At 43.3% G+C, this 22,171-nt stretch overlaps 2 protein-coding genes across 5 annotated transcripts in view; one reads left to right on the forward strand and one right to left on the reverse strand.

The window, feature by feature from the left end:
* Positions 1 to 435: 435 nt before the first annotated feature.
* mRpL24 (mitochondrial ribosomal protein L24) lies at positions 436 to 2,654 on the forward strand. Of its 2 annotated transcripts, none has more exons than XM_031977895.2 (5): positions 436 to 578; positions 1,561 to 1,746; positions 1,969 to 2,171; positions 2,255 to 2,441; positions 2,509 to 2,654. In XM_031977895.2, exons 1-5 carry the CDS (start codon positions 576 to 578, stop codon positions 2,593 to 2,595), a joined length of 666 nt encoding a protein of 221 aa, XP_031833755.1. In that variant the 5' UTR covers positions 436 to 575; the 3' UTR covers positions 2,596 to 2,654. The 2 variants fall into 2 exon arrangements, with proteins under 2 accessions (XP_031833755.1, XP_031833750.1); XM_031977890.2 differs by lacking the exon at positions 436 to 578 and adding an exon at positions 1,337 to 1,486.
* The window catches only part of bbg (PDZ domain-containing protein big bang), a 100,916-nt gene continuing 80,027 nt past the window's right edge, over positions 1,283 to 22,171 (reverse strand). For all 3 annotated transcript variants that reach the window (XM_031977676.2, XM_076368349.1, XM_076368350.1), the window contains 5 exons: positions 9,036 to 9,653; positions 7,462 to 8,405; positions 4,779 to 7,257; positions 4,144 to 4,299; positions 1,283 to 3,942 (listed from right to left, as the gene is read on the reverse strand). In XM_031977676.2, coding sequence (XP_031833536.1) covers positions 3,773 to 3,942; positions 4,144 to 4,299; positions 4,779 to 7,257; positions 7,462 to 8,405; positions 9,036 to 9,653 — 4,367 coding nt within the window. In that variant the 3' untranslated portion in view covers positions 1,283 to 3,772. The remainder of the gene's footprint in view (positions 3,943 to 4,143; positions 4,300 to 4,778; positions 7,258 to 7,461; positions 8,406 to 9,035; positions 9,654 to 22,171) is intronic.

A 22,171-nucleotide genomic window follows, 5' to 3' on the forward strand; every position in this document is an offset into this window, starting at 1 on the left:
TATATACAATAATTTTAATAGTTAAGTTGTATCACCTGTTCCGCTTTTTGTAACATTCATATTACAACAAGCTAATGAAACCTGGTCTTTTATAATTAATAGTTCTCTTTGTGACTCTGTCAATGCATTAACTCTTCCAATTAGTTTTTCCAATGTGTGATGTTCTATAAGATCAGTTAATGCTTCATAATTTCGTGAAGCTAATGCACTTGATACTACCACAACTGCCTATGAAAAAGATATAACCTTTTATCTGATAGATTTATTTTGAAATAAAGTATAAACGTATTTAATTAACAATTTAACCAGATAGAAAATTGTTTTTCACTTAAATAATTATTTTACTACTGTTGATTTTATATTAAATGCATTAAAAAATTGATAAAAATATCATACCTGTGCTGCTCCAGTTCTAAACTCTAAAAGACTAAATGTTCGGTCTATTTCTTCTCTGACTTGTTTTAAAAATACAAATGAATAATAGGGAGAAAGTAATGGACGACGCAAAATAAATGGAACGTTCATTAGTGGTGGAAGACGAGATTCTTTAGACATCATCCGAACATTATCATAGAATGGTCGGTAGTATGTTTTATGTTTTGGATTTATCAAGCTACTATAATTTAAATATGTGTAATTTATTAAACTATTGAAACTTTTTTTATCGACTCGATTTTTGTCACAAATAAGGTTTGCAAATTGTCGTATTTGCAAACAAGGAGCACATTTTTTAATTGTTAAAGACATCATTTTATACATGTTTAAGTTCAATTTCATTGCTAACAAAGATCACGTAGATCAATTACCCAACCTAACATATTTAAACATATACAGTATGGAATAAAATATAAATCTTAGGGAATATTAATAGACTAGTGCAGTATAATCATCAGAACGTCTAAATCAACAGATGTGTGTTCGTAAGTAATGTATCCATTTAAATATGGATTTAAAACAAAATTTTTTCGAATACAAAATCACTGAACATGTATGCTACAAAGTTAACGTTGCAATAGAAAATTATTTTGATATTGTGCAGATCACACTAGATGGTACTGTAATCGGTTAAATGTTTCGAACAAATTTTTGTAAACACTATGAGAGAAGTCATTAAACATTTAAGATGCGCAAATTGTAAACGATATATTTATATATTTTACAAAATTGTTCACCTAAAAACGCAGTGTATTTATACATACATGTGCATATATTTACTTTTCAACAGTTAGACTATGTTGCCATCTATGACGTGATGAGCCGTACCAATTTTATTGATTAAGTGTGTATCTTTGTGCATTTTAAGAACGTCGGTTGTTAATTCTGTGTTTGTGATTGGAATTTTTAAAGAATAAAATTTTCTAAGTTTAATTTAAATCTATAATTACACATAATGAGGCTCACAAATACCTTATTTACAAAAATGAAACATTGGTCTAAAGTATATTCGAATTTACCAGATAGTTATATAAATCGTGTTACAGAACGGGTACAGTAATTTAAGTAACATGTATTACAATTATTTATACATATTTTTTTATTAATAATTTAATTTGTGTGTAGGTTTTTTGGAGAACACCACGTGGGAAACCTCAGTACCTTCAGCGTACAATAAAAACTAAAAAATTTCATTTCTCCATTCATCGACCATGGACACAGGAGTTTCAGGTGGAACATGTACATCCCCCGAGGAAACCCATGATTCATGTTGAACCCATAAAAGATTGGAGCTTCTTTCGTGGAGATCGTGTAATGTTACATGCACATACTTGGTTGGAACCTTGAATCATGTCTTATTATTTTTCTAGCTAATATCTTCTTAATGTTTAAAGTTATTATTAAAAGAAAAACATGTATGAAAGTAATTTAATTTATACAACAAGTTATCGATGTTCAAGATTTTTGATCAATTATATCTATGATTTTTAAGTGAATTTTAGTGTAATGTATTTAAAAATGTTTTATTTTCAGGTAGAAATATTAGTTGGTCCTGACAAAGGAAAACAAGGTTTAGTAATGGATATTATACAGGAAAGGAATTGGGTTATTGTCGAAGGGCTGAATACAAAAGTACAGTGCATAGGAAAAACTAAAAATTATCCTGGAACTTTTCTTCGTGTAGAGCAGCCGCTGTTAGTTACAACTCAAGTGCAATTGGTCGATCCATTTGATCTGTAAATATTATATAAAAAACAAGCATTATATAGATGTTATGTAAAGTGCAAGTAAAGCACAAATTTGTATGTATTTATGTTAGGAAAGGTACTCCTATTGAATGGAAGTATACAGAGGAAGGTGAGTATGTAAGAGTTTCTAGCAGAACTGGCAGAATTATTCCGATGCCAGAAACCGCTAAAGAAACAATAGATTATAAAGATCCTAAGACCTATTTTGAACATCCAAAAGATACAAAGAAAGATGATGTAATGGAAGAAACATTTGTGGTATGTAAATAATGTACTTAATTAAATCTGTATCATTGATATTAAGTATACATTATTTGTTATTTAGGCATCTTTAAAAACATTTGAGATGGACATTATGGAGAAAATGGGTATCAAGGAGGATCGTATAGCAAAGAAATATTATTGGTATTAATTTTGTCTGTTTAACCACTTTTGTAAGTTTCATAATAAACAAAATTAATGTCTACTAAATGCGTAGAAATAAGAATTTTATGTGTTTACAAAAGTGTACAGATTAGTTTGTCATCTGTCCTGAAAGTTACCTTGAATGTGAATTGGGATTTAATTAAATGAAAAAAGAATTACACACCAACACACGTGCTATTCGATTGTATCATTTATTATCGACAAAAGTTACATTGCGGCATTTGAATCCTTGTATAGAAAACATGTAGGAGGGGGAGAGGAGGAAGCATATGTAACGTTAAAGAATCAAGCGATTAATCGAATGTCTCGTAAATATTTGTTAGATTAAAATATATTGTTATTGCGAGTCGTTTTCTGCTTATTAACGCTTGTTAGTTTTATATTAACACACATACATATCACAGTACGATTTTTAACAAACGCAAATCTAGAAACGAATGTCAGTCTACAATTAAATAAACCATTAAATGTAACGCGTTATATTAACATTTCTTTCTTCCATTCTCTTTTTTTTATATTATATGTAACATTTTTCTAGATACCCATTGGATCTCGAATTCTTGGCGCATGTTAATCTTATTTACAAAATTTCTCTCCGTCCGTTCAGCTCGTAACGATTCGTATTACACAAAATTGTAAGACAGAAACATGTGTCTCACGTTGCCTCTTCCATTACGGTTACCAGCTAATTAGGAAAAGCATTCCTTCTTTTATGTCAATCCGACCGTATTCGAAACAACGCTAAGGTATATAAATTATAGTCAACGGATACCACAACAGAACGAAGAGTATAAAAAAAGAATCTCTCCAGAAATGGAGGTATCCAAACAAAGTTATGTAACAATAATACCTCATTATATAAGCACGATATGCAAATCCTATGTAACGATTCAACAGAACATTCGTTATCATTGAACATTATAAGATGGGACGAGCCAATCGCTCGTGGGAGAACAAAACGTTGAACATAAGATTGAACGTGGATACCTACAATTATGTATTGTATCATCTAATTTTACGGGGTCAAACTTCGTTGCTGTTTGTTCACTACCTTCACAAGTGTTTTCGTTCAACGGTCGGGCAGATTCACAACACACATTTCATCCTCTCAATAGCGTTCCACGGGGTCCCACCACGACATGTTCCTTTTAATTGACTATCATTCACGATGATTTGGTGGCAGGGTGCCTGACTAGGAGGTTTACTTCGCCGTCGTGTAATTTCTTCATGAGAGACCACGCCTCGATCCTCGACATTCGAGTCACATCGTTCCCATTCACTTCTAATAATTGGTCCCCTGCCTTTAAAGCACCTGTTTTCTCGGCAGCACCTCCTATAACAGTTGTTCAATTCGTTAACGCTAATCCAGGGTCTGTCCAAGCTGCAGTTACCGAACTAAATATACTGGATAGGATTAAATAGAAAGAATTTACCTGAATTGGTTCGTATCACAAAACTTATTTTCTGCAGTGTCATACAAAAGCTTGAAACCCTCTATCCCAATTGATTATAACGACGAAATTTAGAAACCTACCGGTAAATATTTTCTTAATCACCAATGGCCTATCCCCGAGGGGGCTGTCTCTACCACCCTCGAGACTGAATCCTAAACCAGCTCCATCCTTGTATACTGCTACAACCGAGGGCGGCCCCCAAGCAGTATCCTCTGCGACACCATTCGTCTCGAATCCTTTGAACAAGAAAAAACAAAACAATGCTTTCAATTTTCCCGAAGATCCAGTATCAAAGAGTAACTTTACGATCATATGGACATTCATGAGGAACGATTAACGATAATAATAATAATAATAATTATTATTATAAACAGATCATAAATAAAATTTCAAATCAAGATTCCATCGAAGTCTGTTAAACATTATTCAATGCCTGAAAATCTGAAATTCAATAAATGTATAAAACCAGCAGACAGGTTATCATTTTTCTGTTTAAGGTTATCATTGTTGAAGTTTACGAGTTTAAGGTGTGTCCTGGTATTATATTACTGTCATTCGAACATTGATGAACTCATCTACAATGCGAACATTCGGATTATCTTTTTCCGAAATGTTTTGAGGATACGCGAGTACGATGGGGTTTGTTACAAATTAAACAAATATTAGACTACCGTCTGCATAAAAATTCGCAGCCTAGCGATCATTGTTCCCTCACCTTCGATGATAGTTTCGACGCTCGCGGTCCGCGACCTTAATCTGCCCCCATCTTCGCTCCTGGCACGCGAGACGACCAATACGACCTCTGACCTAGGCTGCTTGAGCACCGATAAGCTCTCCCTGTGCGTAAGTCCGCGCGTGCTTCTTCCGTTTATGCTAAGGATTCTGTCTCCCCTTTGCACCCTGCCATCTCTGTCCGCTATGGAATGCGCCAATACTCTATGCACCGTGATCTCCTTGACTTCACAATCGGCTCCGCCTGCCAATGTGATCCCGACGCTGCCCGCGGGGTTCTCCTTGTGCAGCAGTACGACAACTACGTCGTGAGCACCCCTAGCCTCTTCGAGACTCGCCTCTTCCACCAGCTGCGCCAGCTCCTGCTGCGAGATCAAGCTGGTGCTACTGGCCAGCGAGCTGATGCTGCCGAACTGCTCACTGCAACATCTGTCCGTGTCTACGTCCGTTCCTACAGGCGACAGATTCTCGTCCACGCTGCTGTCCAAACTCGGGAACCGATTGTGAGCCGTCCCAGATCCCTGATGCGTGCACGACGTGGCCTCCATCTTTTCCAAAGCTTTCTTCATGTCGGTCACGCTCGCGCTTCGTCGGTTCAGGCTTCTTGTGGTCGGTATCTTTGACACGATCTTCGATTTCTCCGCTTCGATCGTGTCCTCGGTGTTGTCGGCATGCCGCGACTTCCCTAGCGTTGGTATCTTCGACACAAACGACTTGTCGTCGCTCCAGGAATCGTTCGAATTCGTTGAGCTCCTCCTACCGTATCGGCTCTCCTTCGGCTCCCAGAGGAACTTGTTCTGACCTCCGGCATGAACGATGGGACTCTTGTCGGCTCTTCCCTCGATACTCTGCGCTCGGGACAGTTTCGTCTCAGCCTTCGCGCTTAGAATGTCTTCTAGGCTCATCTGGCTCTTGGATCTACCGAAACTGCCATCGTCCACGTGGATTGCCGATCTGGACCTGCTCTTCGTTGTCAGAATAGTCAGCAGATCGTTCTGATCTTCGGGGAGCTTCTTAGAAGACTCGCTAGGTCTGCTTCTCTGCTTCGGGATCTCCGTTGCACTGGTATCGATGATGCTGTTGGTGTTTCTATTTCCCGATGGCAGGTCAACGGAACCACGTTGCTGTTCATCGACAACGGCTTTGTGTTTCAGGGTGACTGTTTCAGGAACTGGTTCCGGTTTCTTCTCGATCTTCTTAGCGGCTTTCAGTTCCGCCGATCTGGCCATCGCTTTGACTTCCGTGCGCACCCACATCTTCAGGTCGTTCGAAGGCTCTAAGAGTTCGGATTTAGGAGGTCGTGCGACTGGAGGCGGGACGCTTCTTTTCGGTGGCAGTTTTGGTTCTTCTTCCTCCTTCGGGAAACTGTCACCGTCCTCCGTAAACGAGTCCGTTACCTCTATGTAAGCGATTTTGACGTCCTGCGGACTCGGGGCCACGTTCTTGACCCGACTCTTCTGGCGATCGTCGCCGTTCTCGATGACTCCGCGATGATCCTCCTCGGGGAACTTCCTTTGTATCAGCGGTGAGCCGTTTAGGTCCCTTCCGCTCCGACACCTGGCGCTGGCTAAGATGTTTTTCCGATTGATCGCCTCCACGCTCTGCGGCTTTAGCACTCGCCTGGATAACGATTCCGCGCTTGCCTGCGAACCGGAAGTTAGGGTCGACGACGTGCTGCAGTTGGTGTCGGTGCTGTTCGATCGTTTCAGCTGCCTTTGTGGTATCTGCGAGGCTCTCGCGTTTGATTCGACTGGCTGTGGGGATCTAGGGTCCGAGCTGCTGCTGCTGGAAGACGATCGCTCGGAAACGAACGTCCTCTCGTTCACAATACTCGACCGGGTGTAATCTACGCCGCTCGACTCTCTACCATATTGCCTGGTAGGACTGTCTATGATGAGGGCCCGGTGCCGGTAATTGGTCTCCGCGGATATGTAAGATCTTTCGGACGAAACGGTGGACCGTTCCGATGGAACCGGCGACATCGGCGGGCTGAAGCCTCGCGAGATGCTACTCTGCGAGCTGCTGACCGCAGAGTCGTTGTCCGAGTCATCGTACTCCATCCGTGTCTTCCTCTGCACGGTTTTCGGTCTACTGCGTAGCCCTTCGGGAGAACTGGCCGTCGAAGCGAACTCGAAGCTGTAGTCGCTTCGGGTCGGACTGCAGATGCTCTCCAGGCTCTTGGGCGGCTCGGATATGGTCGGCGTTGATGTTGTCGTCGCTGTTGCCGTCGCTGTTGACGATGCCTGAGAGGACTTCGCCGTACCGTTTAGAGGACTGTTGTTCGAGGACGTGCCGTACACTGCGAGGCTCTTTCTTTTGAACGCAGGGGAGTACTTGGAGTGTATCTGAGGCGCTGGCATCTTGAAAGACGTCGTCGCTTTCAGCGGTACGCTAGCCGTACTAGCGTTACTGGCCAGGGAGCTTTGGGAACCCCACTTGTCCTGTATGTTGGCTTTCGGTATCTGAAACAAGCCCAGAGGATTCTTACTGAAATTGTAACATTTAGGAGCTGAAATGTGATTCTCATTGATTCAGCTAGTTTTTATATTCAAGAACAATCAATATACAACGCAATAAACTAACTCTCCGTGAGCAATCGAACGAGAAGTTCTCCTTGCAGATCGTCAAACAGCTATTGCTGTTAACATCTTCTTCGATTCGTTTACCTGATGCAACAGTATGGAATCCCGGGATTTGATCTCAGGCAGATCAACGATTGGCGCTTCGATGGGTATGGCTTCCTTCTCCGGAATGACCAACCCCCTAAGTTTGGATATCGACCGCCTTCTCTGCTCGATCAGTTGGTTCAGGCTGGTCCTCCTAATGTCCTCGCTGGGTCTGCGGAACGTAGACGCCAGGGAGTTCGTCCTGGCGATCTGCGAGCTGACGAACAGCTCGTTGCAGGCCGCGCTTCGGTCCTGGAGGTACGGCGTCGACCCGGAGAAACTGGTCGCACGGGTCAGCGCGGACGTCGCGGCTGGTTTCGGCGGCACGCTCGAGGAATTCTGATGATTGCCGAGATTTGCCTGCGGCGCGTTGCTCTGCGAATCGCTCGCCGGCGTCGCGTAACTCTTCATCGAAGCTTTGGTCGTCGAGGCTTTCTCGTACGAGCTGATCAGTGGCGTGGTCGAAGAGATGACGGGCTTGGGCGGCACCACGGGGAACGTTTTTGACGCGTGAACCGTTGCAGGCGCCAACGAGGGACTCTGGGGCAGACCGGGCAGCCTTTGTCCATACTTTCTTCCAGTCTCTTGACCAACGTTTCTCCCGGAATCGGTCAAGTCGAAGGAACTCTGCGTCCTGTCCGCGAAGAAGGACGCCCTTTCTTTCTGTCCAGGAGTCTTCTCGTCGCTACATACGTCCTCCGTGGACTTGTACTTAGACAGCCTCCTGCCATTGCTCGTCGCTGCTGTCACAGTGATTGAGTTCGGGAACAGGGGCCCATCCAGGCTGCTCTGTGAAGAGAACATCGCGATTTTGTCCCTGACAGACCTCTCCGACTTGTCATCTTGCCTCCAGAGCTCTCCGTTCAACGAGAACTTCCTCTGAGGCGGCTCCAAGTTCGACACGCTTCTCGAGTACACACTGGTCGTCTCTATCTTGGGTGGACCTGACGGACAAAGCACAGGTCGTTACCATTAATATTACCTTCTTGTTCGGTACTTAGCGTAAGTAACAATAATGATTAGTCGATAGAAATTGTACTGATATAAACGAGTGTAAAACTCTCAGTCCGAGCGAATGTTCAGTTTCGGTCAAAGCGGACTCTATGATTTAAAGAATGAGCGGTGCTAGATATTTGGTAAAACCTTGGTTCGTTTCTTCGTAGTGCTCTGCGTGGCAAGAAAAGCAAGAGACTATGCGAGGTCCATAAGGGTAGTTGTCGAAACTAACAGAGGGTATTCTACGATTCAGCAATTAAATGAACACCATCACCCATCTACCCTTTTACCACACTCTACTTCTATTCATTAACAAACCTATTTTATCATCAACACTGCTAGTTCCGTTTTCACCCTTGTATCATTGCATGCCTTTCCCAAAAATAATCCCTATACGAGTACACGCAGCATCGAACTTGTCAACTTCAATCTCAGCGGATCGTTCTCAGCGAAACAGTCACGGCAAGCAACGTCCGCGACGCCTCCGTTCCGGTTAACCCGACGCGTGCGTGTCGCGTACGATCGGAAAGCGCGGCGAAGAGATCCGGGAGAGCGGAGAAACGCGGATGAATCCTTACCCGTTAACGGCAGAGGCGGCGGCGTGTCCAACGCCTCCTTCTCCCCGTGGTCCTGCGGCTCCTCAATAACCGGCGGCGGCGTGTCTTTGTGATAGTATCCGGTGATTTCAACCTTCTTCTCCGACAGCAGTACATTACCGTTACCCTGGTTCCCGTAGCCGGCGTAGTTGGTCACGGACGTTGCTTTCTTCGCGAAGCTGTCTGACGCGTACGGCTTGGTGTCGTTCACGCGGCTCTCCCTGGCAGACTCTTGACAGACGCCGTCGACGCTCCCCTTCTTGCCGTTTATCTCGTTGTTCGACAGGCCGCCAATTTTGCCCGCGTTCTCCACGCCCGACAGCCCGACCCGGTTGTCCGGCAGGATTATGCTCGCGGTGGTCACCACGTTCCCGTCGATCAGCTTGAAGCTCTCCGTGCCGATGAACGCCTCGGTGTCGTTGCACACGAGGCCGCCGTTCGCGGTCATCGTCGACGCCCTCGCCGTCGCGCCGGCCGCCGTCACGAATCGGTACTGCTGACTGTTCCCGCCGAACTCCTGGTACGCCGCTGGAAATTCGTCCCCGTCCGGGGGCAGGCGCTGACCGCCTCCGCAGTTGTCCATCCTACCATTTACCGTCTCTGGAATCAAACAGGGAACTGCGTTACGGCCGGTATTCGACGGAGACGTGACGCTCTTAGTAATTGAGTCACTCAGAAACCAATGCGGTTAAATTCAGAAAAGAAAAATTGAGGAAATTGATGTTTCTTGATACATTGGTTTGTACTCATTTGAGAAAAATGTGTCAAGTCCTTTTTCAAAAGGTAGGCTCTGCGACAAAATATATTATTTTTTCCATTAAAATTGACAAAGATCAGGGAATATCAAAGAATGGACTTAACTGCATTGGCGTCCGAGCAACTCAATTAATGCGTCACGTATCAGTTGGTTAATGATTTTACGGCAGCAGTGTTTAACTAAGGTTGTTTATAAACAGGTTCCCCAAAATTTTAAATGTTCAATGTTCCGTATTTTTTTAACGGCTTACAATTATTTAGATGAATTTTTATGACAGATCCTGTTAATGTTCATTGATATTGTAGAGAAATAAGTGATAACGTAAATTCTTCCATTCCCCTCGTCTCTAAGATACAGTCAAAAGCTTTGGTACACAGAAGAATTCAAGCTTAATTCAACGTTCGATCATTCGGTAAGTAATGCGTTAAGTCGTCTAGATAATGGACACTTATCCGAGCTAATAGTCTGCTTGCTTCTTCTGCATTCGTTATCGCTTGTTATTCTCGATTATTCAGCTTTCATATGACAGAACTTCATTAATATGTTTATCGCAACTATATTCGAAGTGGTAGTCGGTTTATCGAATATCTACCCTGCATGCAATCATCGAATATAAGCTGCCGTTCGACGCTAATCAATGATAATGGAAGGGAGAGCTGGATCCGAATGATCCAATTAACAGAATTATCTTATCTTCCGATGGATTCGGATAAATGGAGTCCTAACAAGAAGCCAGCGACGATTTCGTGTATTTGGAACCGAATGCGGTGGCCTTGCTAACCGAAGACCAGTTGAACGAAATTCCACCGTGGAACGAGGATTCCCTCGGCTGTCGAAGCGTAGCCGAACTATAAAATCTGAAACGACCACCGTGCGGCAAGATCGGTCGTCGCCAGACTCGTTTAATGGAACTCGAATATCAAACGTTTCGTTTCATTGCAACCAGTTCCTCTGTCCGTGGCATCGATGTCCCCGGGCAGACCTGGACATCAGGCGAAACACCTTGCACAGGGTAATTCCGGGTGAGATGGCCCGATCTCATTTAGATTGTTAGATATCGATATTTTCAATTGTTTTTACTAGAATGTCGAATCTTGCGCAGAGACCTATATTCAACTATTTTTCTTATATGCATTCGATTTTATGAATATATTCCTTATATGTATTTACTTTTATAAATGTCTTTCCTTTCCGTTAGGTACCAATGATATCTGAGTATTAACGATTATGTAGGATGTGTAGAAATTACTGTTCTAGAGACTCATTCGTGTCGAAAGGTCATAGCTACGATCGCGGCTTTCGGAAATCCGTGTTCGCGATTCGATCGATCGCGCGTTTATTGCTAGAAGATTAGATTCTAGACTCGATCGGGCACCTAGAATCGAAGGAATCCGTTTTATTTCGAAAGATAATGGCGGTCGATCTGACCGGGGATCGGCGATTCGCCTCGGCCCGAGCGGATTCAGCGGTCGTGCGTAAAAGTTCGCGCGCGTTCACGCTCGCGTGCGCTCGGCCCGGCGCGGCGGTGTGTGTTGTAACGCGTCCTCGTCGCCCGGGACCGATCCGCTCGTTTCCAACGCGCCGTTGAATATTTCGGCGGAGAGGGGAAACGATCGAATGAAATATCGATCCCGATAACACTGGACGGCCTCCGTTTAACCGTTTAAATGCCAGGCGACGCAAAAACATCGTAGGAAAAAATCGCTCGTGGAAGGCGAAAGTGGAAGCTTCGCATTTTATAACGGGCCGAGCGGAACGTTGTGCGACCTTTCATTATCCAGTTGCAGGAGTTCAAAGATCGTCGACATTTTTATTACAATATAGTGATTCTTCAATGAGGTCTTATCAAAAACTAGGTTCTACTGTTGTATTCGACAAATATAGAAGGAAAACATAGAATGCTACCATTTTTGGGAGACAACGCTTGAAGTATTAGAGTATTTAACCTATTTTTCGTCGTTTTACTAGTAATACTTCCCTTTAATGTAGGTACGTTCAAGTTGTATTCGTATACGTAATTATTTATCAAATAAATATTTAGCAATATCTTGAACATATTATTCTCCGAAGATGTCCCCAACAAGAAGGAACAATTTTCTTCAAATTTGAAGAACGGGAATTGCTTGTATGACGGATTAAAAAATTTGACCCATCGACTTATTTACTTTTGCCAATCACATATCTTTATTTTTATTTCTTGGTTGGTAATAGAAAAACGTCACGACCACACAGAAGCGTTATCTCACTATTCGGTATGTTCGAACCGGATTTTCGTGAAGACGATCCTTGTTCGAACGGAGAAAAACCGTCGGCCGTGGACTCATCTGCATTTTCTAGAATGTTGATTCCACATTTATCGCCCGCCTCGCGAAAGAGAGTAAGACAAAGTCGACGGAAACGGTTCAACGGAGGAATTTTAATCTACGCGAGTGCGGCAATTGAGATATTCCCATTTGGCGCGGTGCCGCTCTATCTTCGCGTGCCTTCGACACCGCGATCGCGTCGAGCGAAGGTTGTCGATCGCCGAACGTACGCTGGATCTCGTCGCCGTTCGCGGATCGAAGAAAAAGAATGATACCTCGCCCCAGTTCCAGTTCATTTTTCATTTTATCTTCGAACGTGTCCGACGTCGCGTCGCCTTCTTTAGACCGAAGGATCGACGCTGATTGCCGTTGTTTTCGAAACGGTCGGCTCTTTTTTTGTATATCGACTGTCATGGTGGTCATCGGTTAGTAGCGTTTCCGAATTGCTTGAAAACAATCGCAGCAACAAAAATGATTGATAAATAAAACTGTTTCACTGTAGAACTATCGAGCAGTACAATTGACTGTCCCATTTATTATAAAAGAGTATTTTAATATTTATTTATTTCGATTGTAGTACTTTATAAAAATGTACGAAAGCATCTATTGAGATTCCAGTTTGCTTGTATTCTAGTTTGGGACTATTCACTTATTTAATAATTTTAAATCAACTGTTCCTTCTTAATAATTGTGAAAGAAGAAATGTCGAAACGCCCTTTATAGTAGTCCCAGCGTTCACTATTAAGTGAAAATAATAGTTAATCTAGGAATTATGGTAGCAAATGATCAGCAATTGTTTCTATTCACCTCAGCAACGAAAGGAGAAGTGACACGTGAAACGCTCAAGATTCTCGTGGCAGTCGGCATATTAAAGCTGCAATGGCAGCACATTCTATTTAAGCATTTTATTCGTTACATATTTATGTAACCATTCAGTCACGGTACACGGTTTTCATCTTTCAGCAGCGCGTCGAAGGAGTTCGTGTTCCACTCGCGAAATAGTAAAAGGCTTCTCGGTTTCTGTCTGTCCGAGAAAAACGCGTGCTTCGAATAGATCCGCACTTTCCGGGGATTAACAAAGTGTTACAACTACTGCCGCCGATCTCCGCGCGTTTACGATTCGCGGAAATTCCGATAGGAGAACGCAACCTCGAGGTTCGACGGTGTTCAATCCAGGCGATTTTTTTTCATCGCCGGGAACAATTACCGCGTGGAACAAAATCGTGCGTGGTACCGCTTCCCCGGGACTTGCCTATAAAGATGGGAATTCGCATAAACGTCCGCGGACTATTTACAACTACGAAGACTATTGCTGACAGCAACGACGGCAACGAGCGTGCCAAGTGAACGCGGAATAAAATATCCATGCGGGATATTTCGAAAAAGGAGTGGTCACGAACGGTTCCAGCGAATCGGGCAACATTTTCCAGCCAGACCTGAAACTATTCTGCCAGCGAGCCGAGTTTCTACGGTTTTCTCAGATTCCGCTGAACGTTTCAGGCTCAACCCTTTACGTACGATAGCGGACAACATTCTTCTGTATTATTTAATTATCGTTTCTGTTCTACTTTCCAGAATTGAGGTAGCTACGAGAAATATGAAAATAGTTATTAACAGATTATGATTTCGTTCACGATTAGACGCGTTCAATTTTATTCCGCTATTAACAATCTTCGAGAACTCAAGCAGATTTTCTGTTCGCTATGAATGATAGCCTCTCGTTTCGTGCGCAGCAATGTCAATTTTTGGCAATTTCAGTATGGAAATGTTCGTCTCCGGTTTCAGTCGATACAAGACAAAGGGTGAACACTGCATTTACAAACATTCACTATTTTAAAACAGAGGATTATAATACATAACCTTTATTTCAATCAGAATTGACAAGAACCTTTAGCAAATAATAATAATGAAGATTCATACCCGTCAAATTGGTAAAGTCGGCCTGGACTTAAATACTACAGTAATGAAGAGTAACTTTTAATCTCTATTAATATTCACGACTCTTCCTCCCAATCTGTGTCTTACTTCGTATCACCATAACTAACTAATAGTAAATGTTAAATGCGTAAATTCACCGTCCAACGTCTAATACATGGAAATAGCGTTTTCCCCGCTGAGAAAAGCATTCGAGCTGCGGCGGTCAGCCGCAGGTAACGATCGTTCCAACGAAAAACGAGAAACCCGCGAGCTTTGCGGCTCGTCGAAAGCCAAGGACGGCCTGGCCGGTGTGTGCTGACTGTAAAAACCGAATAGTCCTGGGTTATTTTAGCCGGTTTACGCAATCGCGTTACTTTCACGCGTCGAACGCAACGATCGCGGCGGGTCCAGTTCGGCTCGCGTTCTGGCCGCGCGCGGATCTGCGGCCTCCTCGCGCGGCTCGCCAACCTGACCGCTCGAACCCAAGGATTTCTACATTCTAAACGCGCACCCACTGATAAAACGCGAGCGAGCGTTATCCGCCGCGCAGGCGAACTCGTCGCCCTCGCTCGAAATCGTATTTCAAAATGCCTTTCAAATCCAACAGCATCGGGCTTCGCTAGCTTCCGTGTTTCACTTGAGACGCAAGGAGACTCTTTCGAGTTTTCGTTGATTTTTATGTTAGGCTTCTTCGACTTTCTTCCGCGCGAATGGAGATGCATCGCGTAGAACACGGTATTGTTTGACTTAAAATTTGCTTCTCGAAATTCGCTTTTGTATCGTTGATGATTGTCGTTTGGTTTTATTTTTCTGTAGATATGTACAACGAATAGAATATGGCGACTATGTTATGAACTTTAGGAATTAGAGAATGATTAGTAATCATGGATTGGGCCTGAAGAAAGGAGTCTCTTTTGAATTTTCGTTCATTTTCATGGTATGTTCCTTCGACGGAAATGGGTAATGCAACGTGTAGAACAGGGTAGAATTTGTTTTAGAATCCGAGTTTTGAAATGGGCTTCTGCGTTGTGGATCGTGATTGTTTTTTGCTTTTATGTACTATTGGAAATAGAGTTGACAATGACAGTTATCTATGGACTTGAATTGTGATCAATTAAAAAGAAAACTAACTGTAAAAACTAACATCTACCAACGTGTGCAGCGAATAGAGTACAGTGAATAGGTTTTATGGGGTTCGTAGAGATCCTTAACCTTTTGCAATCTAAAATGTTTTTGGTTTTGTATTCTGGAATCCGTATTAATTATACTTAATTTAACCGTAATATGGTGCTTCTGGAATTTCTTCAGAAACCTTTGAGAAGCACAACAATCGTATTCACAAGTATCCAAATTCCGGCGTCGCGAGCAACTGTCACCAAAAGTGACGAAGAAACCTTACGAACAAATTCACCCGTCGATTCCTTCCACTTTCTTTCCCAAACAAGTGTAACAAACGATCCCAAAGGATCCCACACGAAACTTGTCGACTTTCCATAACCGCGCTGCGTGTATTACATTCCAAAACATCGCTCGCAACCGTAACGATTCGCCGAATAAAACAGGTGAAAATCGCAAAACCGGAATAAAACGAATCGCCGCTTAATCTCGATTTCTTTCCCCGACTTTGCACGGGCACACGCGTTGTCCCGGTGACCGAGACTCGATCGACGAGTAATCTCGAAACGAAGTGGTTCTACATTCAAGAATTCAATCGCTACCTCTTGCCCAGCGACGAATCGATCTACAATAAAACTATTGATCTCGGGATGATCTACGGAGACTGGAGCAGGTTCTACACTCTCGGAACGTATAATTCACCTGGTTTTCGAGCGTGTAACGCGAAAGATAAGTGCGGGATCACGGTAGACGCGAATAAAACGATGCCGGCGCGATCCGTGCAAACTGGAATTAAAATAAGTTGCTACTTAATCTCGATTTTTACCGGATCGGCTCGGCAAAAATGCTGATTTTGCATAAACATGCGCGGTCTAATGGTCAACCCAGGCTCGAAACGCCACAGGTTCTGTCCGGCCGGCCGGCGTAGAATATAATCAAGACGCGGCTGAAGGCGCGCAGCCTCCACGGTGTAGAATATAATCCATACGTCTTCTCGGTGCCCGGTTTCATTTAACGAAGACCTGTTTTATGCGTTTCAATTGCGTTTCGTGTTTGCCGCCGCGTGCCTCCGGTACGCAGCCTCAGGGTACAGTTTCGTTGCAACGTTTCCTCCTCGGAACGTCCCCCTTCGAGAAATTGGCCGCGGAACTGACGGAACGCTCGCTGACCGCCGCGTGATTAATCGCTATGAGTTTATTTACGTTCGAATGCTTACGATTCTACATGGGTATGTGCACTCGGTATCCTTGTTTTTGGAAACCGCAGCCGTGAAATATAGCCGACTCGCTGTTGGAAGTGGGTATGCAACCCTACGCGTCAGTGGTTCTGTAAAGATGCACTTTGTGCAACAGGTTCTGATACTCTGCCTTGATGCAGAGTTTGCTGGAATGTTTAATTTTATATTCTACCTTTACCTTAATACACGCGACGTTTTTAGTGAGCATCTTCAGAGATGTATGTATGTGAAGATGAATTGCAAGAATGCTTGAAAATTTATGGGGGAGACAATTTGAATTCAAGGTATGTACGAGTTATAGTGTATGAATGTCATTTATTTTCAGGTAGATGGTATAATGTATTGCTAATGAGGCAATTATGGTTACATTGAAGAGGATGATGGGAATGCAAAAGGGCCAGAGATAAAAGCTCCATTCATTTTCATTCAGGTTTCTACTTGATCAACAATGGTGACAGTATCTTTTTAGGAGAATTCCGACTGGTTTATCTACTCAGAGAAATAGGAAACACGGGAACCAGAGATCGTAACGCTAATCCAAAAATAGGAGTCACAATCGAATCGATCTACCGCGTCGTCTTCGCTTTGCGGCGAATGAAACGCTCGTCTCGCTAACTTCTGATCAACATTCCAGGCCGGCTGCTGTTCGATGGCACTAATCAGCGGTACACGTGCGAACTGTGTCTAGTACGAGACGCACCGCGGCGTGCTGTGTTCCGTTTACACGATGCACCACGTGCCATCGGAAATTCCATTGACTGGCAGCGGCGGAACGCTATTATGTAATTCGTAGACGAACATCGCCTACGAGTTTCCTGTTTCTTTCGACAGCGTTCCGGTCGTTTAGCAGAAAATGCAACGCGACTGGTACCGCTGGCGATCGTATTTGTGATTTTGGATCGATTATCCGATAGGCGATGCGCGTTATTTGTGAATTGAATTCATGGATTTGATAACTTCACGAAGACAATATGCTGTAAGAAATGTTGACCATTTGTTTTGTACTGGATTTATTCTATCACACGAAGAAACGATCAGATGAACTTTACGTATACACCTAATTTCTTTGAAGAATACTGCTAATACATAGTAGCGAAATGCTACTAAACTATGATACGATAGAGAATGAACATTAGTAAATCCCATGGACATGGAGGTCCATGCTTAGCGAAGACCGTTAATACATAATAGTGTTCTAGTATAATAGTATGTTAACACGCTGACAGCCACAATGGTCGCCGACAACCAGATTTTCCAAAATACTCGAACACAATTAAACTACGCAAGGAAATTGATGTCGCACGAAAAGCTGGATATAAAATGAAAGTAAAGAAATTAAACGATACGTTTTCTTTAGTGAAAACAGGAACAAAAGGAAACGCAGAAACTGAAAAACTGATTAATCGGACAATATAAGAATTGATATCAAATTAAATGGGCGAAAGAAATTCTACAACTTCTAATACAATTTTAAAACCGGTCATCTGACCGGTCGTAGTGCGTTTAGTGTTAATTTCAGCAGATTCTCCTTATAAATTCGAAATCCTAAAAAATTACGATACAACGAAGAACACTGGTAAATCCCAGGGACGCGGAGGTCTAACCTTACCAGAGAACCCAGACAATTTCCGCCGAATAGGCGACCCGGAAGAGTCCTCCTCCGGTTACGGTGTCCCAGCCGGCGATCGGTCGCGGCGAGCCCCGGTGAACTTCCGTTGCAAGATCCGCGAGATTCCGCGTTGCGCTCGCGCGGCGGGGACGTTTTAATCCGAGAACGGTCGCGTCTCGCATTCCAGCGTTCCCCGCGCGCAACGGGCACTCTCGTCGACGCGTTTACGTGTAACGTACGCACATTCCGAGGCCCGGTATCCTCGGTATCGGTACAAATATGGTGCGATCGGCCGGGACACGCGCTCGGCCGCCGACTCAGCGTCCAGCCGCTCTCCGAGGCCGATGTGCCGAGCGCATATCGCCGATTAGTTGCATCTGCCTGGCACTCGGCTAGGAATGTTAATTAATCGAGCGGGCACACCGGGTCGCCGCGGATTCGAACGCGAGCTGTGCTCCGTCCGGACGAGCGCACGAGCGCGTGCTCGTGGGTGGACACTCCCGGCGAGCCGGATTTCGAGATCGAGGAATCTCGTTCCTACGCGGCCGACATGGAGTATAGACCCGACGAAGGGAAAGGAAAGAGGAAAGTGGACTGCTCGAGCGTCTCCCTTGATATGCAACGGGCACGCCGGAAACTTGACGGTTTTTCAAATTAACCTCTTCTGCGTTCGAAACATGTATAGTCCGACGGAAGAAAGACTTCGCTTGTTCTATAAGCTGAAAAGTCAGGGACGAAAGGAAACTGGAAGGGACACCGAGTGAAAATAGAATTCGTAACGATAGAAGACTGGAAGTTTGCACTCAGAAGTTTTTCATTAGAAATATTTTAACATTTTCTGATGAAATAGAGAGGATATTTTGTGAAATTAACTCGACGAGAGGTTACACTTACATTGAGGGACAAAGGTATTTTGTGTGAATATTTCTCAAGTTTAATATTAAGTATCAAATTTTGTAGTTTTACTGTATGAAATCAATTGGTAAGTGAGAGTGCAAAGGGTTAAGGGTACTTAACGGTAACGATAGAAAATCGAATTCATAGTGTCTCTAACTTTATTCTCCATCGTTGTATCCCACTTCGTCGTATTCGGTGTTTGTTTTCAGTTTCCTTCCTAACTGACTTTTTAGCTTAATTATTAATGAATAAAATTTGTGTACGTATCTGTGTAGAACGGAAACACAATTCCGAGTGCAAGACTTCGTCGAGTCTCTAAATTCATTTTTGGAGCGAGATGTTAAGTGGAATAGTGTGACAGTAACGCTTGGGAAATTATAACGTTAGGAATCTCTTCGTCACTGCAATGTTCGGATTTGCGTTGCGATTATCGAATGTTTAGTGTAAGTTTTTCTTCTGTGTTCTTCGGTTTATGTACGCTCGTAGATCATCATTGAGGGAGTGGGAATGAATGAGGCAGTAACGATATTTCTGCGGTAACAGTGAACTAGTGACGTTGTGTGGTGAATTTTTTATGGTGAAATTGAGTTGGTAATATCGTTAGAAGTTTGTCGATTTGAAAGATTTTTGGTGATTAAGAAGTTTGTATCTGCGACATGAATGTATGACGATTTGCGGTCTATTAATAAGTGCTCACTTCGTGCAAGTTATAAATCTCAACGGGATATTTTCCAACGACAATGCCAAGGGAATATAATAATAAGATTAGAATATGAGATTATTATATGACGAGATTACTTCCTACACACGCAGAAATGAGTTTCGAAGCTAAGTCTGCTTACAAAATCGATACATTAGAGAAAGTAATTCCACACCGACATAAAATCACCGACTGGGACTCGGCTAAAGGTGAGCAGTCTTAATTAAAAGCGGAGGCAGTTTAATAAAACTAAACTAACCTTCGTAGTATCTAATCTTAGACAGTTGACCGATAGTGTGTTAATAATACAACACGAGACAGGCAAGGTGCAGTTGCCGTGCATCGTATCGATATCGATACTTCATCAGCATTACTTCAACAATGAACCAACGTAGCAAATCGACAAAAATTGACATAATACTACCTTGATTATCCAATGTGAATCAACGATTGACAATCCAAATTGATAAAAATTCAAAATATCTTAAAAGACATTTGCAAATTTCGATTATATATATCTTTAAGTACAATCTAAGAATCAAAGTGATTGAACTTACGAGCAGCAAAGACTCGAACGACGATGTAGAACGCAAGAAATAGCGACTCGGTTAATCAAGATCTTACTGTACTAGAATTTACTACAATAGACCCTCGATTATCCGATTTAATAACACAGCTAACAATCCAGAGAAACGAAAACTCGAGAAGAAATCTTTCGAAGAACCGTTGACTTTACAGATAAATAAAATCGAACGATCTCGATCGCGAAGAATCGTTCCTCCGTTAACCGAGGCCCCACTGTACTAGAATTCAGTATCTAACAAGTGACTCGAACGATATTACTCGACAAAAATGGAACTAATAGATCGCACGTTATTCCGATAAAAGGCATTATCGCGAAGCAGACACGTTCCAGCAGCCCGCCGCGAGCAGTCCAACGCTGAACAACACGTTTGTTCTGCATCGATCGAAAATCATCGGGGGAAGTACTGACCTCGACTTCGCCGAAGAACCTGGCTTCCCGCGGGAAGCTGTCCGCGTCGGGCTTCATCGCGGGCAATCTCATAGTTCGCACTTCGCGCAGTCGTCGCGCACTTCGGCTTCAAACTAGTCGCGACACCGGCGCGGCGTTGCGCAACTGGACATCTGGTCCCACGTTCACCGCTATTCAACTATTAGACCTCTGCTGCAACGATCGTCTAATTTGAGGATCGCACTTGGAGCAGGATAGTTCGTCTCTTCGCTACGTTGAGATCGGTCCTTATTCACCGCGAACAACACTGTTAAACTACGTCCAACGAACTGAAGATTCCAACGAACCCGAAGACAGATTCAACCCGTTAACTGGATAATTCAGCTGGACAAATGAAGCGATCAACGTAGCTAAGACGTACTATTGCTTCAGGTCTATAGTAACTGTAGTTCACTTCGATGTATGCATGATAACGCGATAAGACGTACGGAATTCCGTTTAACAGGAACAACTAAGTGTTCTCGAAGGCAGAGACGCGATTACGAGTTGATCTGCCTCCTATGGTTAACGGGTTAATGATCGTCTTTACCTAGCAACACCGTTCATTCGGGTAGCTATGCAGTTAGGCGTTGTTCATCTAAATTCCCGTTTCGATCGGCCGGTCCTCGGGAAAGCGAATTTGCATGAAGATCGCCGCATCTAATGATCGTGGTTGGTCCTGCGGGCACGCGTGGACAGCTTCCGAGCACCGATTCCGTGGAAACGAGAGGACGAGCCGTGACCAGGGGTGGCACGGGGACGAAGAGAGGACTCGTTCTTGCCGGCAAGAAGGCTCTCGTAAGACTGGACGACATTGCTCGTCGAGGCCAGCTTCCGCGGTTACCGCCGACACCGAGCGTTACGCGTTCGCACGAGAGAAGGGATAGCGGACGACGACGCGGGGCAAACATGTCGCGGCCACGTTTTTGGGGCCCTGGAAAGCAAAGGTGCTTTCGGTGCCTTTATCCCATTCGCGGAATAACGTGTCGAATTCGTGGTGTAGTTTTGTATTCTGCCGTCGTGTATTATAATAAATTAATACGTTGTATTTTTTGTTCTTTTCTGTAAGTCCTTGGATTTGTTCACAAAATATAATGCTTGTCAAACGAATGGTGGATTAACTTTTGAGAGAAACGCTTTTTACATACTTTTTCTAGTTTTAAACGGTAAGATTAATGTAAGCCTTATTAATTTAAAATAATAATCAGAGAATTGGGGTGTAGATAACGAAGGAGAATATATTTTAGATTGGAAAAGGTTTGCTAATGTTTTCTAGTTTTTGTCTTAATATTTCTCTATTTAAAATAATACATCAAACGAAACTGAATCGAATGAAATATACAATTTTGACGAAGGAAATACTTTTGTAGTTAGTAATGATTCCTACTAAACGCGAAGACCAATATCTCGATTCTCAATTAATTTATTTCAGATATTCTGACTTTGTTTTTGTGTTCGGAATATTCGTTTAATTAACCTTAAAGTCACAAAGCATGATTTAGAATAATGTGGACTATTTAATGTTTATTGCTTTACACAGCCCTGTCCTGGGCCAGTGCTCTTACGAAAT

This window comes from Nomia melanderi, chromosome 6 (genome assembly GCF_051020985.1).
Source record: "Nomia melanderi isolate GNS246 chromosome 6, iyNomMela1, whole genome shotgun sequence".
NCBI classification, from domain to species: Eukaryota; Metazoa; Arthropoda; class Insecta; order Hymenoptera; family Halictidae; genus Nomia; species Nomia melanderi.